Genomic DNA, 22,176 nt, shown 5'->3' with positions numbered 1-22,176 from the left:
AATCATTTATGACACATTTTCTTTGGACAAAGATTTTTAGGTAGTGGCATGAAGAGAGAATAAAGTATGAGTGAGAAAAAAAGTTATGAGAAAAAATAGGAGATAAGATAAAGTAAGAGAGAGATAGAATGTTGTTTTTTTTGAAATAAATGGAGATGTCTCACTTATAGTTGGACGACCCAATTATAGTGGGATGGACGGAGAAAGTATATAAAAAAATATAAAAAATTATACTCTCTCCGTCCACAAAAAATAGACCACTTTGTGTATGACACGAGTTTTAATTTAGAATTGGTAAAGTAAGAGAGAGGAGGAGAAAAAGTAGGTAAAATAAGAGAGATAGAAGAGAGTAAAGTATGAAAAAGAAAAAGTGAGTAAAGTATGAGAGAGGGAAGAAAAAGTGGGAAAAGTATGAGAGATAAACTTTCCATTTTTAAAAATAGGACTATTCTTTGTGGACGTTCCAAAATGGCAAAATGAGTCTATTTTTTATAGACGGAGAGTGAGTAACAATTTTCTTATTAAAATTTGAAAAACATAATAAAATACTCCTAATATACTATTATGTTGAAGCATATTTTTTGCGTTATCAATTTTTCTGTTTTTTATGTTATTTTCAAAAGTTTTGTTATATGTAGTAATACTTCCTCCGTCTGCGAATATGAGTCTCATTCTTATCCGGCATGGTTTTTGAAGAAATTTTAAGAAAAGTGGATGGAAGAAAGTTAGTGGAATATGAGTCTCACTTGAATATATTGGTTTTAAATGATATCTGAGTGGAGTGGGTTAGTGGAATGTGAGCCTCTTTACCATTTATAGCAATTACGAACCGGGACTCTTATTCGCGGACGGACCAAAATGAAATAAAACGGGATTCCTATCCGCGGACAGAGGGAGTACTTCTTATTACTCCCTCCGTCTCATAGTAGATGTCACACTTGGGGATTAGCAAGAGATTTTAGGAGATCTTGTTTTATGTGTTAAGTGGAAAGAGAAAATAATGTATTTATATTACTGTGAGAAGAAACTTTTTCCAAAAAAGGAAATGTGATATCTTTTGTGAGACAAACTAAAAAGAAAAATGTGACATCTATTATGGGACAGAGGGAATGCTTTTATAAGACAAGCATATGTAATCTACTCCCTCCGTCCCACTTTAGGAGTCCCGGTTTACCATTTTTGGATGTCCCATTTTAGGAGTCCCGGTTGAAATATTCCATAAATGGTATTAGGCCCCACAATCCACTAACCTTTTTTCACTCACATTTTATTATAAAACTAATATAAAAAAGTAGGACCCACATTCCACTATCTTTTTTCACCAACTTTTCTTTATATTTCTTAAAACCCGTGCCGAACTCAACTGAGACTTCTAAAATGGGACGAAGGGAGTATCAAATACACTTAATTAGTACTCCCTCCGTTCTATAGGAGGCTCTGTTCTATAGTAGGAAAGTCATTTCATTTCATTTTCTACACTTGTTTTGAGAAAATAATTATAAATAATTAACTTGAAGAAAAAAAGTAAGTAAGTAAAAAAGTACAGTAGATAAAACTTTTATCTATATTATTATTTTTTTTATTTTACTCTCTTCTTATTTTAACTATTTAATACTAGTTCGATTTTTCCAAAATAATGACAAAAAATAAAATGACTAAGGGGATATTGTTTTTAAAATTTATCTATCAATCTATGTGGGCAGATCATTTTGATTTCTTCAAACTTGCGCGTTTTATCATAAGTAAGCTGTAAGCCTTGCTGTGATGTGGTTAATTACAGTCGTGCCAAACGTTTCGTCTCAATTATAATAACACTAATTCTTTTCATGAGTTAATTAATACCGAATCCACAGAGATAATTATTCAGCTGACTACCTAATTTGATTATTATTATAAACCATTAATTAGTTGGTGCCGTTTTTTACGTTTCTTTTTCCTTTGAAAATAAACTTTAGCAGAAGCATCTTAGTTTGGTCCACTTTCACATTTCACAGCTCATTTCTTCCATTCTTCTTTTGATTCCACCACAAGTCTTCACCATATTCCGTTTCTGCAATTCTCATCTTCAATAAAACGATTATTCCATCCTAGATTTTTTTTACTATTTAATTGATTTATGGCGGTGTCGGACGATGCTTTTCCGGTGAGGAAACGGCGGCCGTCGCTAGGAGCGTTTGTGTCGCCCAATTTGTCCGATCAAAAGCTTCTGGAGTCGCTGCTCGTTCTATCGCAAGATGTTTCTTCGCTGCGGCCGCTGGGGATTCTTCTCAGGAGAATTTCTGCTTCTGTTATCAGAAAATCGAGGCTGATTTCGGTGCTTTTTGAGGAGCTTGTGCGGAATCCGATGACTGTTTCTCCGCCTTCCGCGGCTATGTGCTATGAAGAATTGCACATAGTTTTGCAGAGAATTAAGGTGCTATTGGAAGACTGTTCCACCTGTAGCAGGATGTGGCTTTTGATGCAAATTCCGTCGATTTCGAGCTCGTTCCATCATTTGATCGTTGAATTATCGACGCTGCTTGATATCTTCCCCGCGCGAGATCTCAATTTGAGTGAAGATGTTTGTGAATTGCTCGATTTGATTAAGAAGCAGTGTTCGGAAACCGCCGCAGATCCCGTCGATGAAAACCTAAGAGCGGAGGTTCTGAAAATAATGGAGAATATCAAACGAGAAATCGCTCCTGACCACTCCGAGCTACGGCAGATTTTCGAGCGGTTGAATTTGCGCGACTCGGCTAGCTGCAGCAACGAAATCGAGAATCTGGAAGACGAAGTCCAGAATCAAGACGACGAGAAATCGAAGGCGGAGGTAATCGCGCTGATCGGACTCGTGCGCTACGCGAAATGCGTGCTCCACGGCGCCTCGACGCCGCGAATCGAAACGAGGCGGCAGAAATCGGCGGCGGAGGGGAATATCCCGGCGGACTTCCGGTGCCCTATCACCCTCGATTTGATGCGCGATCCTGTGGTGGTCTCCACGGGACAGACATACGACCGCACGTCGATAATCCTGTGGATCGAATCGGGTCACGCCACGTGTCCGAAGACAGGTCAGACCCTGACCCACACGCAGCTCATCCCCAATCTGGCGCTGAAGAGCTTGATATCAATGTGGTGCCGCGAGCAGAGGATCCCCTTCGAGTCAACGGAGGTCAACGTCAAGGCTAACGGCGCGGGTTTGAAGAACAAGACGGCGTTGGAAGCGATTAAGATGACCGTTTCCTTCCTCGTCAACAAACTGACGGCGTCATCGCAAACGGCGGATGTGATCGTCATCGACCGATTAGTCCACGAGCTTCGCGTGCTGGCGAAGACGGACTCCGACTGCCGGAATTGCATCGCCGACGCCGGAGCTCTGCCGCTGCTGGTCAAATTTTTAAGCTCCGACAACCCTAGCCTACAGATAAACGCCGTTACGACGATTCTAAACATGTCGATTCTGGAAGCGAACAAGGCGAGGATAATGGAGACGGACGGCGTACTTAACGGCGTAATCGAGGTGCTGAGATCCGGCGCCACGTGGGAGGCGAAGGGGAATGCCGCGGCAACCGTGTTCAGCCTCACGGGGGTGCAAGGGTTCCGGAAGAAGCTGGGGAAAAAAACACGTGTCGTGAAGGCGTTGCTCGATTTGGCGAAGGAGGGGCCCACGGGGCCCAGGAGGGATGCCATGGTGGCGATTTTGAATCTGGCGGGGGACAGGGAGGCGGTGGCGAAGCTGGTGGAGGGAGGGGTGGTGGAAATGGTTGGGGAGGTTATGGAGACGATGGTGGAGGAGGCGGTGGCGGTGCTCGAATTGGTGGTGAAGCGCGGCGGAGTGATGGCGATCTCGGCGGCGTATCACGGGGAGATGATGAAGAAGCTCACGGCGGTGCTGAGAGACGGATCGGATAGGGCGAGGGAGAGCGCGGCGGCGACGCTGGTGAACATGTGCCGGAAAGGGGGATCGGAGATGGTGGCGGAGCTGGCGGCGATAAGCGGGATTGAGAGGGTGGTGTGGGAGATAATGGGGACGGGGACGGGGAGAGCGCGGAGGAAGGCGGCGACATTGTTGAGGATTTTGAGGAGATGGGCGGCGGGGCTAATTGGGGAGCATTTTAGCACGCAGCATTCCGCGACATCTCTGGATATCTCAACGAGGATTGTACTGCCTGCATAAACATTTGTACCTTTAGAAATTATTTGTTCCATCCACATTCATTTCATTTATAACTTTTTTCTTCTTCTTTTGTCTGATGTAAATGGGTTCAAGCCAACCTACTAGATGGCTAAATTGTGAATTCTGTTATACACTTCTATATACAAATCTCAATTTTCCATTTACAATCACTATGATTGAAAGTGCCAATTCTTGTTTTTTACAGTAATTTTCCGTGACAAAAGTATGTACAGCCAAAAATTGATTTAATAAAAAAATATTAATTTATTTTTAATTTTCGGTTCAATAATAATTAAATTTACTTTTCTACCGTTATAACAAAATAACGCCTGTTTTATTTATGACCTTAGAAGATCTTTTGTGCTAGTTATTAAATTGTTTTGTTTGATGTTTTATTTATAAAAAATTATTTCCTAGAGCATTAAAAGGCCATTAATAATAAGCTTGGATCTCACAAGCAAAATATTGTCAACTCTTATATAGATAATAATCATTAGAAAATGTACAAAGTGTAATTTTACACACAAGTGAGTTGTATCAAGATGTTTTTAGATATATAGTGCGTCTTCGTCAAGATGGGTGTGATTAGGAATGTAAATCGGGACAACCCAACGAGTTTCAGACTAATTTTATCGGGTTTTGGGTCAATCGGGTTGTATTTTTTCGGGTTATAAAAGTTCAACGCTAATCCTGAAAGCTCGGGTTTCGTGCTAGTCCAACGGGTTAATCGGGTTGCTACCGATAAAATAAAAATGCGATCAATCCAATAAGTAATGGTCAAAATTAGTTATATTTATAAAATGTAAAACATTTAATTATGATAAATTTGATAATTTGAGATACTCCCTCCGTCCACAAAAAATATAGCACATTTGCCATTTTTGGTTGTCCACAAAAAGTAGAATATTTAGAAAAACAAAGTTTCCAACAACTTCTCTCTTAATTACTTTTTCACTTCTCTCTTAAAATAATATGAACGTCACATTCCACTAAAACAACTTTTCTCTTACTTTTTTCTCTTCTCTCTTACTTTACCAATTCCACATTAAAACTTGTGCAATTCACAATATGTCCTATTTTTCGTAGTCGGATGGAGTATATGCTTAAACTCAAACATAAATATGAACAAATATTAATATTTGAGATTTGTGCAAAATGAAGTATAAACATATTTCGAGAAAATTTAAAGAATGTTTTAGAAATTTATATAATATTTAGTGAATTTGAGGTTTCTAATTTATTTATCTATTATTATACTAATAAAAATTTAATATATAATTTGCATATTTAATACTTGGGGATTGGCACGAGATTTTAGGTGATGTTGTTTTGTTTGTAAGGTGGAGAGAGAAAATAGTATATTTATATTAATGTGAGATAGAGTTTTTTCTAAAAAAAAGAAATGTGACATATTTTCTGAGACAAACAAAAAAAGGAAAGTGTGACATCTATTATGAGACAGATGGAGTATAAAATTGAAAGTAATTTTTGTAGTTATATACTCCCTCCGTCCCGGCTAAGATGACACATTGCTTAGCCGGCACAGGGTTTTAAGAGTTATTGGTTAAAGTGTTTAATTGGAGAGAGAGAGGGTGAGTGTAAGTATTAAAGTAGAGAGATAAAGAAAGATGAATATTTTAATAGGAGTGAGAAAAAGTGATTGAGTGTATTAATTGGAGAGAGAAATTTACCAAAAAAGGAAATGTGTCATCTTAGTTGGGACAAACTAAAAAGGAAAACGTGTCATCTTAAGCGGGACGGAGGGAGTATATTATAAAAATAATCAATGAAGTGACGAATTATGAGTCAAATAAATAGAACAATAGAAATTTTATCGAATTTTCGGGTCTGGCCCTAACGGGTTGTGGGCTAATCGAGTTGTAATTTTATCGGGCTATAAATTTTCAACCCTAACTTAATAAATTTGGCGGGCTATTCGGGTCTGCCCACGGTTTGCAGGCTGCATGACATCTCCAGGTGTGATTTATAAGACAATAGACGAATAATTCCTTAATCTGATCTACAAGGAGAAAATTAAGCTTTAAATGTTTTTAGATTGGCTTTACTGATACTCCCTTCATCCAATAAAAAGAGCCCTATTTTTTGCTATTTCCATTCATACATAATAAGAATCTTATTTCATTTTTACCATAAATGGTAAGTAGGTCACATATTTCATTAATTTATTCAACTCAGATTTTATTTTAAAACTAATAGGAGTATATATAAATGGAACTCACAATCCACTAACTTATTCAACACATTTTTCTTTATATTTCTTAAATTTCGTGCCCAAATCAAATAGGGCTCCTTGTGGGACTGATGAAGTATTTTTCTATATTTGTGTAATTCACTCGATTTAATTAGTTACTCCCTCCATTCCAATAAATGACATATTTGGGAAATGGCATGAGAATTTAGGAGATGTTGTTTTGTGTGTTAGGTGGAGAGAGAAAATATATATTTATATTAACGTGAGAGAGTGATTTTTCCAAAAAAAAGGAAATGTAACATCTTTTGTGGGACAAACTAAAAAGAAAAGTGTGACATCTATTATAGGACGGAGGGAGTATTTGTTTTACATTTTCTATTTAAATTAGTTTCTCTTTCTCGGTGTAGTTGGATACTGTGCACTACATTGTCCACATCATTTAAAAGAATTATTGATATGTTTTTTCTAAACAAGATGAAATTACAAGTTTTTTTTACCCAAGAATTTTACACATATGTTGGAGATTACGGATGCAACTGACCAAGTAAAGAAGTTCAAGGACTAAAATGCAACTGTGCCATGAAGAGTTGTTCTTTTCGATTTAAGGGAAGAGCTCGGCTCATGTGAAGCCACTTCAGATAGGTTCCATAAATATAAAATATGGTATTCAGATAGGTTCCATAAATATAAAATATGGTATGATAAATATAACTCCAAATTACATTTCACATCAAAATATACTTAGGACCTAGTCTTTTTTAAGCCCACCTCAAAACTTAATTCTTTAATTCAAAATATTTCTCACTTCAACATCAACTCGCTTGCACAGAAAATCCTTTTGAAAATAAATGAAAACATTCATCAACTCTGAGAAATATTCAAATGAATTAGAATACATGCACCCGAAAGGTTCGTCTATTTTCTCGATAGTCTTTAAGAATTTACCAAACTCAAATCTTAATTAAATCATAGAGTTTAATTGTTTGTATATTCTTTACTAGCGACTTAAACTAAAATTTCATTTTCGCGGTCGCCCGAGATATCGCGTGTAATGCCGGTCGGCCGCTTACATCCCAAAAATTCAGCAAATACTGACCAAAATCATTTTAATCGGACCCAAGTTGAAATAATAATATTCCAGCCCAACATAGTTAAATTATAACTGACCTGAAGGATTAAAAAGAGCAAAGCTGGCCCAAGACACTATTTATTTAGACAGAGAATAAAGCCCAAGAGTTATTTAATTTGACTAAAGAAAATGTGGGCCCAAAACCAAATTATTACTCCCTCCGTCCAACAATAGGAGTCTCATTTCTAAAGGGCACGGGTTTTAAGAAAATTTTGGAGTGTGTAATAAATGGTGTGTGATAGTGGAATTTCGGACCCACCCCAATTGTGTTCAAATTTTTTTCTTCAACTCTTCATTGTTGGAATCGGCTGCAAACCATTTTTTTAATGATGATTAACATGATTTTGATATCATTAATGACAATGAAATTTATAATTTTACTATTTTCCCAAGCCTCCATTCGTCCCAAATCAATTCTTAAATTCCTCATATTCTATACATTGTCCTCGTGGCAGCGCCCTTTCTTCTCTCCCTCAAATCGGTTAGCCCCAACTCGACTCTCCCTTTGCCGTCGCGGTGTTGCTGGCCGCCGCGAGCAGTAGCGGCTGTTGTCGAGCTCGAGCCACCACGCCGTCGCGGGCCAACACTTGAGTAGAAAGTTAATTTAATTAATTTGGAGCCCAAACTCCTTTTAATTTATTTTATTTTGTTTTGCCCAAACTTGTAAACACATAATTGGACTTTCTTATATCTTTTTATTTTAATCAGTTCATTTCGTGTTGTTATTTAAATCCCTGCTCAACACGGAATTGAGTCGATTAAATAATCTCTAAGTATAATGATTATTACATTAAATTTGGTAATCTCGACAATAAAAATTCCAACATCTCGTAAGGAATTAATTAGTGCCCTGGTTTTATTCCAAGTACTCAACAAAAATATTTCAATCGATCGCGAGTCACACATTTATAATTCAAAACAAGGTCGTTCGCAGAATCAATTCACGTAACTAAATTCATGAAGTAAAACACCAAGCATTAATATCATGCAGTAATTCCACACGCCTCATTTATTTCGCTTTTGTCACGACATTTAAAAGAAATAAATTACATAGGGTTAGAGTTCGAAAAGTTGGGTGTTACAGCTGACAACGAGCTGCTATTGTCAATCATACAACAATTGTCTCAATGTTACTCCCTCCGTGTCTTCATAGATAAGAATGTTGGGTGTGTTAAATAGATAGATAAAAAAGTAAGAGAAAGGAAAAGGAAGAGGTAGAGAGAATAAAGTATAAAGCGAATAAAGTAGAAAGAATAAAGTAAGAGAGAGTAAAGTAAGAAAGAGAAAAAAATTATCATATATAGAAATGACTCAACTATGAAGAAACTTCCTGAAATGGAAAAATGACTCAACTATGAAGGAGGAACGGATGAAGTATTTGTTTAATTTAAACACCAATGGAGAATGATGCAAAGCATCAACTCAACCAACCCATTGGTATGCCAAATATTATTGACTATAGAAGGTTTAAAGCACTAAACTACTATCTCAAATGAAATATTTTATGTCAAGAATTGAGCTTAAGTGTGTGCATGCATGCATTTGCATTTTCCATGTCGAATAAGGTGGTTTGAGATTGTAGGATTGAACCACGGTGGAAGATTGTTAATAATAAATGTTTGAATGCCTTTGGCCTAATCAATTGGTCACATATATTGAGATGAGAGAACACACTTAATGATCAACCCAACACATTTTCTCTCTCAAAACTCTGGAGCATTTGCATCACACGAATACATATTTAGCCTCTTTAGGTTTACTTGATTCTCGGAACCCAGTCATGTTCAACGGTGCCTTATGGGTGTAAGGCACTTCTACGCACTTGAATAAAGTCATTAATTTTATATTTGAGGAAACACATCAAATCGAGAACACTGGTCAGGACGTAATTTTTCTGATGACTTTACTTGACTCAATTTACAGTTAGAAGTTTTATTGTTTTGTTTTAATTTTCGTTCATTTTGTTTAAATTTTTTCTTTCAGTTGTAGTTATAGATAAATTATTATCTATTCAATCCACTGCTTGAGTTTGTTTTCCGTATTTTTCCCAAGTGGAACATATAAACTTAATTTGAATAGAGGTTATTCAATTGTTAATATGGTTGATATGTTTCAATTTCCATTATTCAGAGTAGTAGAAAATGTGACTAAGAAATGTTATCTACGAATCATGCCACTGGAAATTTTTAAGCCCCATACTTCGAAGAACCATAGCTAGGCTTTTCAAGAATAGCTAGAGTGCAATATTTGTTTGGGCAGATGAAATTGGTGGCAATAAATTGTCCTTCCGAATAGGGGTTTTCCGAAGGGAATAATGAATTCGACAGCCTATTTGCGTGTTTGTTTGTGCCCACTTTACTTCCATTTTTTTTTACAATGAAATTGATGTTTCATGCTTTTGTTAAGACTGTCATCTTGAAGCCCGGATGTGAATAGCCCAGTTTTTTGCAACATTTTGTTAACTTTTTACTATATTAGAAATCACATGTTGAAACTAAAGAGGTAAACTTTTTACGACCAAGTTATTTTCAGAGTAAATCATGTTTTGTCTACACAATTTTCAGCATTTTTCTGAAAGTATCACCAAGTTATTAAGTTTTCGCAAAAAAGGCCTCTAATTTGGCATAAGGTTAGAACTACTATCTCTTGGTTAACATACATCCCAGTCTCATTCATGTTCCCTTTCTATATTGGAAACAAACCATTCTCTCATCCCTTCGTTAAATTATTCAATCACTTTTTTCACTTTACTTTATTATACTCAAATACTCTATCTAAAATCTAATGTTATTCAAGAATATGGACATCTTGAATGTGACGAGGGGAGTATTTATGGTATGTACTAAAAATCCACTTAACAACAAAATATAAATCAATTCTTTGTAAAATTAATAATTTTAAAGAGGAATGTAATTAAGTTTAGAACATCATTAAAAAATAGTACTCCCTCCGCCCACAAAAGATGTCACACTTGTGGGACAACACGAGATTTTAGGAGGTTTTATCTTGTGTGTTAAATGGATAGAGAAAAATATTATTTTTATATTCATGTGAGAGAGAACTTTTTCTAAAAATGGAAATGTGGCATCTTTTGTGGGACAAACTGAAAAGAAAAGTGTGACATATTTTGTGGGAAAGAGGGAGTACTCAAATTGAGCATACAAAATAGAAGTAACTTATATTTTTATGACATCCAAATTCCATGAAAATTTGTACTCCCCCCATCGGCTATTAGGAGTCCCGTTTGAGTTCGATACGGGTCTTAAGAAATGTAAAGGAAAGTAGGTAAGAAAAGATAGTAGAATGTGACCCATTTTTTGCATAAATAAATGTAAGTGAAACAAGTTAGTGGAAAATGAGGTCTTCCTATCATTTATAGTAAAAGTGAATCGAGACTTCTAATGACGGATGAACTGAAATGGTAAATCGGGATTCCTATTAGCGGATATAGGGATTACGTTTTTCTTTTTTCTTTGGGAGGGTTCTACAATATTAGCCCGTCTTTTGTTAGAGCATCCGCAGCGGTGCTCGCTGGGACGAACGTCGTCCGTGCCGACGGTGCGGCACCCTGTTGTCCGCTGCTGGCACGGCGCTGCTCGATGCATCGAGCACGACCGTGCCGCTGAGCAGGCGATGTGGCACGTTTCTATTCGCCAATGAATTATCCGTTGGATTTTTTTAAAATAAAAAACAATACCAAAAATTTAAAAATATATATTTTTTCAGATTCCCAAAAATACAACCTTTTTATTGCCTTTTTTTCAATTTTTTTTTTATTTTTTAAGAAAATTTTGTAATCCCAAAATCATCTATAAATACACACATTCATCATCCATTTTTCACATCAAATTATCTCTCATTCATATTTTTCATACAATTCATCTACATCTTCCGCCACTGCCACCATCCGTTCTCTTAGATCAAGCTAGATCAGCTTGCCCTTACATCCCTTATGATTGGGAGGGAGTCCACGCAAGGCTGCGTTTCCGACTATTATATAATTTTAAATTTTTAGGATTTTAATTATGTAATTTTTAACTTTTAGGATTTTTAATTATTTAATTTTTAAAATTTTTTTATAATTTATAATAGTATTCCAGGTATTTTTAATCACAATGCATATCGTACAAAATATATTTGCTACTATTTTCATTCCAAACGTGAGGTATATAATTCTAGCTGAAGGCTACACCTTAACTCTCTCAGCTTAAAAACATTATTATGAGTTCTCAAAAAAGTTGTTATCAGTAAATTTGCACATAGAAACAGGATTTCCGATCCTCACAATATTAATTTCAATTTATTATAAATACGAACTTACTACATAAAACAAAAACGAGGCAGCGATTAGCCTTTCTTTTATGATAGCCAAATTGAACGGACGAGAGAATGGGGGATGCGACAAACATATAAATAATTCCACACTCAGATTAATTAATTATTACGCCTCAGTGCTTGATTACTGTCACAGCAGCGTCATTTTTGTTTACGAAAATCTGATTATACGATTACCAAATCTTTGCAAATATTCTAATATCATAATCTTACAATATTATTTCACAAACCCTCCTAGCTATTTAAAGCCGAGTTGGAGGTTATTTTCGGTGACTTTCACCGGCGTTCGACTAGTCCTCTATTACGTTAGGTTAGCCCTACGGACGAAAAATCAATGCCCTAGAGCTAGGGCGTGGATTAATCGGTTAACTGATCGTTGGCCGTCTATTGCGCGGCGAGCGATCAGCTAGCTGATTTTTTCTTTTTTTAAAATTGTTATACATACTCTATATTTACAATTTATTGCACTTTATTTTTTTAATATTTGATAAACACCAATAATTAAAATGGATTAATCGTATTTGTCAATTTATTTGCTCGGCTAGGGCATTGGAGTGGCTAGACTATAGGAAGAACATATAAAATGACAAAATTAGACTATTTTTCATGGACGAATGAAGTATATAAAATAGGATCCGCCTCCTGCTAAACTTTTATCACCCACTCTCTACATTTCGCAAGAATCATACCCAATCAAATTTGGCCTCCTGCTAAACTTTTATCACCTACTCTCTACTACATTTCGTAAGACTCATACCCAATCTGATTTGGCCTTGTATCAATGAATGAAAGGAGTACAAATAAGTCTTCATGTGTAGACCCCACACCACATCTATCCTTTTTCTATTTATGTATCATCTCACACACACACACACTCATAGGCATAGCAATGCATAGTCTTTTCTTCCATCTTTTTTCCTAACATTCCATTTCCAATACCCAAATTAATGATCGTAAACAAATGGGTAATTACAAATTCAGATTCTCCAACATGATCCCAAACGCCTGGTTCCACAAGCTCAAGAACATGAACAACAACACCAAAACCTTAAACCTCTCCAAACACAAAGACTCATCACTGCATTCACCGGAATTCACCAATTCCAACCAGCGAAAGTCTTACTACTTCACTAGAGGCCTCGCCCTTGTCCAGCCAAGCCGGCCAACACAACCCCGCCAATTCTCCACCTCTGTTCCGACCGCCGACAACTCCTCGGAATGTACGAACTCTAGGAGTTCATTATCCGAGCCTGATTCTATACTGACAGAATACAGTTCGGATTCGGATAGGGGTGGGGATCCTCTGCTGTCCAATTTTGCACTGCAGCCCCGGCTTTCATTTTATTTATTTATATATTTATCCATTTTTTTTATTTTTGTATTAGGAACAGCAGGGGCTGCTGTGCAAAGTTGCATTGCCGAGGACCCTGGCAAATGTGGGCCCGGCAAAAGCGACGTTCAGTGCCGCCGCCTCCCGCCGATCATCACGAGGAAGGCGGCGCCGTCTGCCAGCCCGGTGAGGAGGCAGCCGTCGGGAATAAAGCTCCGAGTGAATTCATCGCCGCGGCTGGCGGTTCACGGGCGGCGTCGGAGCATGGTGGTGTTGAAGGCGTCGAAGGATCCGCGGCGAGATTTTAGAGAATCGATGGTGGAGATGATTTCGCAGTACAACATCAGAGAGTCGAATGATCTAGAAGAATTGCTTGCTTGCTATCTGCTGCTCAATTCCGACGACCATCATCACCTTATTATTAATGTCTTCAAACAGATTTGGTTTGATTTTATTCATCTTCGCCTCCAATAATTTTAATCACTTTTATTTATGTATTATATTTACATATCACTTATTTAAAATATTTGTAATCCCTGTTTTAAATGAAGCGTGATTGAAGGATTATGGATACATTGGACGAGGACTTGCTGTGCTGACTCTCATCTCATTAATATATGCAGTTAATTAAAAACCAAATATATTACTCCCCATCTCATAAATCTACACGGATTCACCTGACTTATACTCTACCTAAACGAAATAGTTTATAATAATAGTAGTACCTTTTATTTTAAATTATTAAATTTCATCGGATCTCCATTACAAGTCTCATTTATGACCGACACAAATTTTAAGAAATTATTTAATTATGTAAATGAAATTAATAGAAAAAAGTTAGTGGAATGTGGGTTGTACTTTACATATTAATTTTATAAGTAATAAAATATGAGTTGAGTAAGTTAGTGAAATGTTGAATCCACTAGCCAAACATAATAAAAGTGAAATGAGGCTTCAAATGGGTACTGGACAAAAATAACAAAATGAGACTTTTAATGGGGACCACCGAACCGGGGGAATAACAGTTTAGGGAGAACGACTCCAAACCCTCAATATATGTATGTTAGGTGTAATTAGATTCATAAAATAAATTATAAATCACCAAAAGTATTACTTTTTCAAGTATGCAGACGTGTTCAATGTAGCAGAAAAGATAGTGAACCCACGGGGAAGAGATTAAGAAGTTTTAAACTTGAAACGAGACAAAACAGGTTGAGAAACTAAAACTCGAAAGTAACGCAGTAAAGAGACTACTAATTTGTTTCGGTAGCAACTATCATGTTTCAAATATAATGATTGAGTTTCAAAATTATTAGTGATCCCACGTTGTCTTATGTTCACATGCATTTGATTACTTGTAGGGGATTGGTACACCTATGATAAGTTGATCATGTCAGCTAGGATTTATGCATACAATTAGCATCTAACCTGATTCAACGATCTATCCCCAAGAACGATAAGCTCTCTCACTTCTAGTTCTTATAGTTTCCAAAGTACGCAATGCTGCTAAATCAAAGTTAAAGAGACATTGAATTTTAGGCAAGTTCTAGTTATATTAATGCTCCAAAGCAAAATAACATAGATTACATCAAGAATATTTGAATTGAACTAAAAAACTCATGAAAACTTAAGTCGTTCAGTATAGGAAAACATGTTTTAAGTTACCTACTATAAACTAGAAGTAATCCCAAGCTCTATCCACTCATGATGAATAATAAAAAAATCAATAGCTAAGTACTCCTATATCATAATGAACAAGGCTTAGGTGGATAAAGCTTCAATTTTTCTCCCCTTCTTCAAAGATGACATTCCAAACTATATTTTTCTCTTTAAATTGAGTTAGCAGTCGCCAAAAGTTATGTTGGGAGTTATGCCCAAGCCTAGCTATTAAAATAGCTAGGGCACATAAGCACATACACATTTTGTTTGACCGGGTGTCTTTTTGGCTCATAAAATGTTCGACTTTCTCATTTTCTCTTACTTGCGACATGCATAAAGCGGCTGACCAGTGTGTTTTGTCGTCTCATAAACGTTCGACTCGTAATTCTTTGGAATACGTACTCTTTGTGAAGTGGTCATAACTTTCTCTACTAGAAATGCTTGAACCCGATGTGTTTTTGGATACTTAAAATGATACTCTCTCCTTCCTAGCCTAAGCGAGACGTTTTATTTTTCATATTTTTTTTAAAAAATGGAGTAATTAATAGTTAGAGTAAAGAGAACGTAAAGTAAGAAGGAATATATTGTAGAGGAGAGTCTTATATACATTATTCTCTTTCTTATTTTACTTTCTCTCAATTTTACTATTTATTATTCCCCCCATCCCATAGAAATTGGTCATTTAGGGTTGACACGAGTTTTAATGTATAATTGGTAAAGTATGAGAGAATGAGAAAAGTAGTTGAAATTATGTAGTGGCTGGTGGGGTCAGAGTAGAGCTGCCCAAGGTTTACCGAACCGGCGGTTAAAATCGAAAACGTAACCGGCGGTTACAGTTCCGAACCGAAACCGCAAAAAATATGCCGAACCGAAACCGTGAATTTTAGAACCGTGGTTCGGTTCAGGTTCCAAATTTTTTGAACCGAACCGCCGGTTCCGGACGGTTCCAAACCGGCGATTTTACGGTTCCGAACCGCCAATGCAATGATAAATTTAAACATAGTTAATCCGTATATTAAAACTATACTCCATTAAATAAAACATTGCTGAATGATCCGGTATATGAGTTTTATACTCTTATATAAATAACTTTCATTTTTAGATTTGGTAATATCCATAGAAACAATAATGTGGGACAAAATTTTGTAGCAAAAATAACTTTATAATACTATTTGGTAAAATTGGATGGTAATTTGGAAAACATAAGAGAAAAGATAATAAAATAAAAATAACTAAATTACAAGATGGAGTCTATGGAGTATGGTTTATGGTAATAACTTTATAATACTATTTTCGATTTTATTAATTAACACATTTTTTTACGTATGGAATCTATGGAGTATGGATAATTATTAATAAATATTTATCCAATATTTTTTAATAAACTCAGAAGAATTGATTACTTTAAATATAATATAATACTCAAATTAACATTGGTTAATGTTGTAATCTTCAAAATTGATTAGTTGAGTCTTCAAAATTGATTGGTTGACGATGGGCGATGGCTGCACTATTCAAAATTGATTGCACAAAACACCATTTATTTTATTTTTATTTATTTATTTATTCTTAAATGTTGATTTTAAATTCAAATTGGATCTCATTTCTCTCTATTTTTATCTATATTAAATACTCTCTCTATCCTTACTTACACTCACCTCATTTTAGTGTTAACAAGAATTTCTCTCTTCAATCTCTCAATTTAAACTATCCATTTCCTTGTTCCAATTTATTTTATAATTTCAAACTATATGGCAAAAAAAAATTAAGGAAAAAAACCGTGAAATCGCGAAACCGAACCTAAAAACGAACCGTCTGAAAACCGGCGGTTCCGAACCGAAACCGAAACCACCAGTTTTCGAGCCGAAACCGAAACCGTGAAACAGCCTCACGGTTCAGTTCCGGTTCTATATTTCCCAAAATCGGAACCGGTGGTTCCGAACCGAAACCGCCGGTTCATGAACCGTGGGCAGGTCTAGGTCAGAGAGAAGGGGGAAAATGTTATCATAAATGCGTAGGATTATTTCTTGGGACGGGCAAAAAATGAAATATGACATTTCTATGAGATGGAGGGAGTATTATTTTTCCAAAACAGGTGCAAAAATGAAACGTCTCATTTAGATTTGACAGAGGGAGTATGTATTTGTCTATATTTTTGGATACCTAGAATGATTTATAAAAGTATTTAAATATTCTTCATTATGACTTGGGGGCATTTAAGTATTTAAGTCTGAAAAATATATTAAAAAAGTGTAAAGAGAAAAAAAAAGTGATTATATAAAAATTCAGATATCACCTATGATATTCTTCATTATGGACTTAATTATGATTTATTCATAATTATAATTTATGAACTCATAATAAACACACAACTATGATTTAGCCAAATTGAAATTGCCATATATTCCAGGTAAATGCTAATTATCAAATAATTTGTGTGGCCGCATGATTTTTTTGATCAAATCCTTCTTATATCTTTTAGAGGGAGTAGGTCGGTAAATTTTTTATCTAAACCTATTGTAAAATTTGTTTCTAAATTAGTGTGCCTATTATATTACTATTATTTATTCCATGATTTAATTTTAAAAATTGCAACTTGATACGGTACGTGGCATTCTCTACTATCCTTTGCAATTTCAATTTTAAAGGATAGTTTACTGAATTATATCTTAAATTCTGTAAATATAGTACTAAGATTTATTAACATTTTACATGTATACTAAGAGCGTATATTAAGGGCGTGTTTGATAAGTTAGTAATACTAGAGAATTATATAGGAACATTTTTAATTATTTGATATCATAGTTAAGCTTAACTCAAACCTCAATATAAGACAAGGGCCCTATCAAATTTTACCAAAATTATAACTTTAATCATGTTTATATAACCTACCAATTTGTCAAGTTAAGTCATGTTATATAATATACACTATACAAATTTAGATAATTTCTTTTCAGTCAAACAACAATGAAAAAATCATATATTTGCATATATTGACATAAAACCCGTATTTCTTATCTTGATTTACATATCTTCTCATATCCCATCTTTTTATCAAACGAGTCCTAAGGGCGTGTTTGATAAGTTAGTAATACCAAGATAGAGAATTATATATGGACATTTCTAATTGTTTGATATCATAGTTAAGCTTAACTCAAACCCTAATATAAGACAAGGGCCCTATCAAATTTTACCAAAATTATAACTTTAATCATATTTATGTAATCCACTAATTTATCAAGTTAAGCCATGTTATATAATATACACTATACAAATTTAGATAATTTCTTTTCAATAAAAAAAAATTATATATTTGCATATATTAAGATAAAGCCCGTATTTTGTTTACTTCAAAATAAAACAGAATTCAAATTTTAATAATCAGGTAACAAATTATAAATCAATAAAAATTGCGTGGATAAGAATCATCTAATATGCACTTGGCTTTCTTCCTTTTCTTTAATCAATTGATAAAAAAATCCCAAAGTAGTTGTGTTAACTTTAATGTAAAACAATTCCCACTTGTGTCAATTATTTGAAACTACAATCCACCCTTTTGTTTACTTCAAAAATGTTATATCCCATTCGTGTTTTTGTATGGTGACATAATGATTAGGCGACCCCTAATGCTGTCCTTCAAATATATAGAGCCTTTAATTAAAGGGAAATGCTATGTGGTCATTATGGCCAGTAATAAATTGGTTAAGTAGCATAAAAAAATTGATTTACTTAAAATTTTCAGTTTAGTAATTGTTGATTTTACTTGTATACCCTTTTATAATTAGAAGAGAAATTGGTGGACTTTTCTCTTCTTCTCCCCTCTTAATATTATTCTCCCGCCAGCATTTCCATGAAATGGAGCCAATTTTATTGTCATGATGATTTGCGCATAAAATCCCTTATTTACAATAACTAATTTATCATATGAGTTTAGCTTCATGTCAAGTAAGTGTTGATTTTTTATGAGTATTTCTGATCAACCCGATGGACTCATGGCTACAGCAGAGCATATTGTATATGAGTATTTCTCAAAGCAATACACAAGATAAAGCCAATAATTTGAAGAAAAACTAAGTCTCAGACCAAAACTAAGACCTGACGTCTCCTACGTGGAACCTTTTCTGTTTTCAGCTGGATCTTTAAAGTTTAAACCGAACAGATTTCGGCCTTCCTTTCCGAATGACATAACTGGGTGTCTCAATTGAATTAATTTCTATTGCTTGAGGAGATAACCATGGGCGGACGCGGAAATAAATATCAATAGGGGCTATAATTTATAAAATTTTATTTCAAAGTATTTCTTAGGTGATTTAGATTATTTATAGGGGCTTTTACACATAATTTACATTAAATTTGAATAAATTTTAACAAAATTTAATAGAAAAAAGTTGAAAAAATAATTTTAATGAGGGCTTAAGCCCCTCCCTACTACTACTTGGGTCCGCCCATGGAGATAACAGCACCAAGTTTGCTGGCAATATGTCTATTTGTGACCACAAATCAATAGACAGAAGCAGTTTGATTGTTTTTGAAGAATCGAGGTTGCAGATATGGTGTTGCAGAAATGAATATATGGCTTAGAGCATCCACAGTGGGGGAGCCGCGGCTCTCGGCCCGGGCTTGGGCAGCCCGCGGCCCCCCACTACTGAGGCGAGGGCAGCCCGCGGCTCGGGGGGGTGGACGAGAGAGAGCCGAGCGCTCGGCCAGGCCGAGGCTCTTGGGCAGGCGGCTCGGCCCGCCACTGCAAGGGCCGAGAGCCGCGGCCCTGCCCACCTTTTTTCCAATTTTTTTTTTTTTTTTAAATTCGAAAATTATGTTTATAAATACTATATTCATTCCATTTTTTTTTATCTTCCTCCATTCTAAATCCCTAAAAATTTCTACCATTTTCAAAGTCTACAAAATGCAAGGTGGAGATGATTCTCCCGGCTATGGAGAATCGGGATTTGCCGCATTTTCGTCTTCCCAACCGTGGAGATCGAGTCCGACCCCCCCTCCAACGAAACATGTGGAGTCCACAATCGCCGCCGCCAGTGGCAACTACCTCCCAGATTCCAAAACACCCAATCCTCTCTATCTGAATCTGATAGATTCACGTAGGAACAGTTGATGGGAACACCACCCGAGACACCCAGGTGTCCGGTACTCAAGGCGGTCGCAGGCGAAATCAAGGCATTGGGGGGCGAAACGGCGACGGAGGTGGGCGAAATGGCGGAAATGGTGGGTGACTCAACTTTATTTTACCCAAATAATACCTGCAAGTGTACAGGGCTATTGTAGCAAATAGCAAGCAAGAGTATATCGTATCCCACAGAGACAATTAAGTGTAAACCTAAGTACCATGAATCAATTTCAACTACTATCCAGACGATCGAGAATTTTGGTTTTAAACTAACAACTACTAAAAGCATATAAAAACAAAGATTAAAATAAGCACTTAAACAAGAGAACAAAGAAACAAGTTGCAGATAAAGATGAAGAAATATGCAGAATTCAAGGATCCGATGCACAACTCATAGCCTAACCCAATTGAAATCGATTTACCATTTAAAGTCTCCAGAATTGTTGAATCAATCACAAATATAGATTAAACCCCCTCCCGAGGTGAGAAATCCGTAGATTAGGTGTAATAATTGAAGTCCCCTTCTAACTCTTAGACCTAACTCCTAATAGCTCGATTAGATTAAAGATCCCACTCAAAACCTCAACTCTCCCGAGTTTTATTGAATTAAGGTGTGAATAATTCTTCTTTCAAGGTTAAATATTTCATCTCCCGATTAGTCTAAGAAACCTTACACTCCCAATTGGTGATCAAGCAATTGTTAGGAAAAAGCACAAGAACAATTCAAACAATTGCAAGAGCAAGATAAAAACGAAGTCAATTGGATTAAAACTATAAATCAATGCATCTTCACCAAGAATTCTACATAAAAGATGTTTAGCTACTCATGTTCATGGTAGAAAACAAAGAGAAACTAAAGAAAACAATGGAAAACATGATACGGAGTACAATTGGCGGATGAATTGAAGCTTGAATCTTCAATCTTCTTCCAAGAGTGCTTGAGAGAGATGGAGTGTGTGTTTCACGGTGGTAGGGAATGAGTGGAGTTGCCCTAGCTTTTCTTTCTTATTTCCCTCTTTCAGAAAATCGCGTTTTTGCTTGGAAAAATCGCCAGAAATACGTACCCGGCCGGGTGGAATTGTTGCACTGTAAAATCACCCGGCCGGGTGAGTCTTCTCTCGAACTCTCTGTACTCTCCACGGCTTCTCAATGCCACCCGGCCGGGTGGCTTTTCTGACCAAAATATCACCCGGCCGGGTGGGATTCTGTTTCACATCTTTTTGCCTATTTTGCCTAAAACACTTCAACAAACACGTGAACTCCGAAACAAAGAGTAATTGGCTGGAAATAACCATTTTGAGCACAAAAACTCACAAATTAAGCATATCAACACACCAATCATGGCACTAAAATACGAGTTTGTCAGTGGGGGGCGAAGCGGCGGCGGTGGTCGAACCGCCGGCCGCCGTGGAGAGCAGAGCACCGGAGGAGGTGGCGCCGAAGTGGTCGGCGAGGCGGCGGTGGCGGCGGCGGCGGCGGTGGCGGTGGCGGTGGAAACCGGTGGTCGACCTACTATAGCAATGAAGAATCCATTGCTGTAGCCAGAGCCTGGTATGCGGTCACGACCGATTCTATAGTCGGTACGGATCAGACCGACGTTTGCTTTTGGAATCGCTTTTTCGATGTGTACAACGAATTCAAACCAGATGGGAGCGTCGAGCGTACGGCTAGCCAGGTCCGGAAGAAGTTCGGAAGGATTACTAAAGCGTTGAAGAGGTTCAGTGGCATATACGAGACCCAACTCCGCCTTGCTGAGAGCGGCCGCACCGAAGCCGACGTACGAGCGTTGTCGTATCGGTTGTTCAATACTGAATCGTGGCCGAAGTTTACCTACTGGGACGAATACCTCGTGCTGCGTGACTGCCCGAAATTCAGGGTCCTCATCGACAAAGATCCTGTCTCTGGGCCGAAGCGGACTAGACTGGGCGTCGCCGACAACTACAGCAGTAGTAGTGACTCGCGCGCCTTCGACCTGAACGATGATGCTTCGGAGGAGGAGCCCCCCTCCAGACTCTCTCGACGCCCATGTCCGCAGGGCTAGCGTGCCGCAATCCGGGAATCTAGAACCGGCTCTCCGCTGCGACCTCTTCAGCAATGCCCGCAACACCGCGAGCGGCTTTGGCTCATACCCTAGAGGTGCAGATGATGAAGCAACTTCAGGATAATTTGGCCTTGTACGAGAAGTCAACTGATCCGGAGACCAAGAGATTCTACTACGACCTCATTATTTGAC

The 22,176-nt window shown here is 36.8% G+C and overlaps 2 protein-coding genes across 2 annotated transcripts; both read left to right on the top strand.

Annotated features, from left to right (window-relative positions):
- The first annotated feature begins 1,933 nt into the window (after positions 1 to 1,933).
- LOC125192375 (U-box domain-containing protein 16) lies at positions 1,934 to 4,329 on the top strand. The gene has a single exon (XM_048089912.1). It carries the CDS (start codon positions 2,117 to 2,119, stop codon positions 4,154 to 4,156), a length of 2,040 nt encoding a protein of 679 aa, XP_047945869.1. The 5' UTR covers positions 1,934 to 2,116; the 3' UTR covers positions 4,157 to 4,329.
- An 8,394-nt stretch (positions 4,330 to 12,723) lies between these two features.
- LOC125197525 (transcription repressor OFP1-like) lies at positions 12,724 to 13,745 on the top strand. Its single transcript, XM_048096282.1, has 2 exons — positions 12,724 to 13,124; positions 13,218 to 13,745. Exons 1-2 carry the CDS (start codon positions 12,794 to 12,796, stop codon positions 13,634 to 13,636), a joined length of 750 nt encoding a protein of 249 aa, XP_047952239.1. The 5' UTR covers positions 12,724 to 12,793; the 3' UTR covers positions 13,637 to 13,745.
- Positions 13,746 to 22,176: the final 8,431 nt, after the last annotated feature.

This window comes from Salvia hispanica, chromosome 6, assembly GCF_023119035.1.
Source record: "Salvia hispanica cultivar TCC Black 2014 chromosome 6, UniMelb_Shisp_WGS_1.0, whole genome shotgun sequence".
NCBI lineage: Eukaryota > Viridiplantae > Streptophyta > Magnoliopsida > Lamiales > Lamiaceae > Salvia > Salvia hispanica.
The sequence above is the reverse complement of the archived record's forward strand: the minus strand, read 5'-3'. Positions and strand labels throughout refer to the sequence as shown.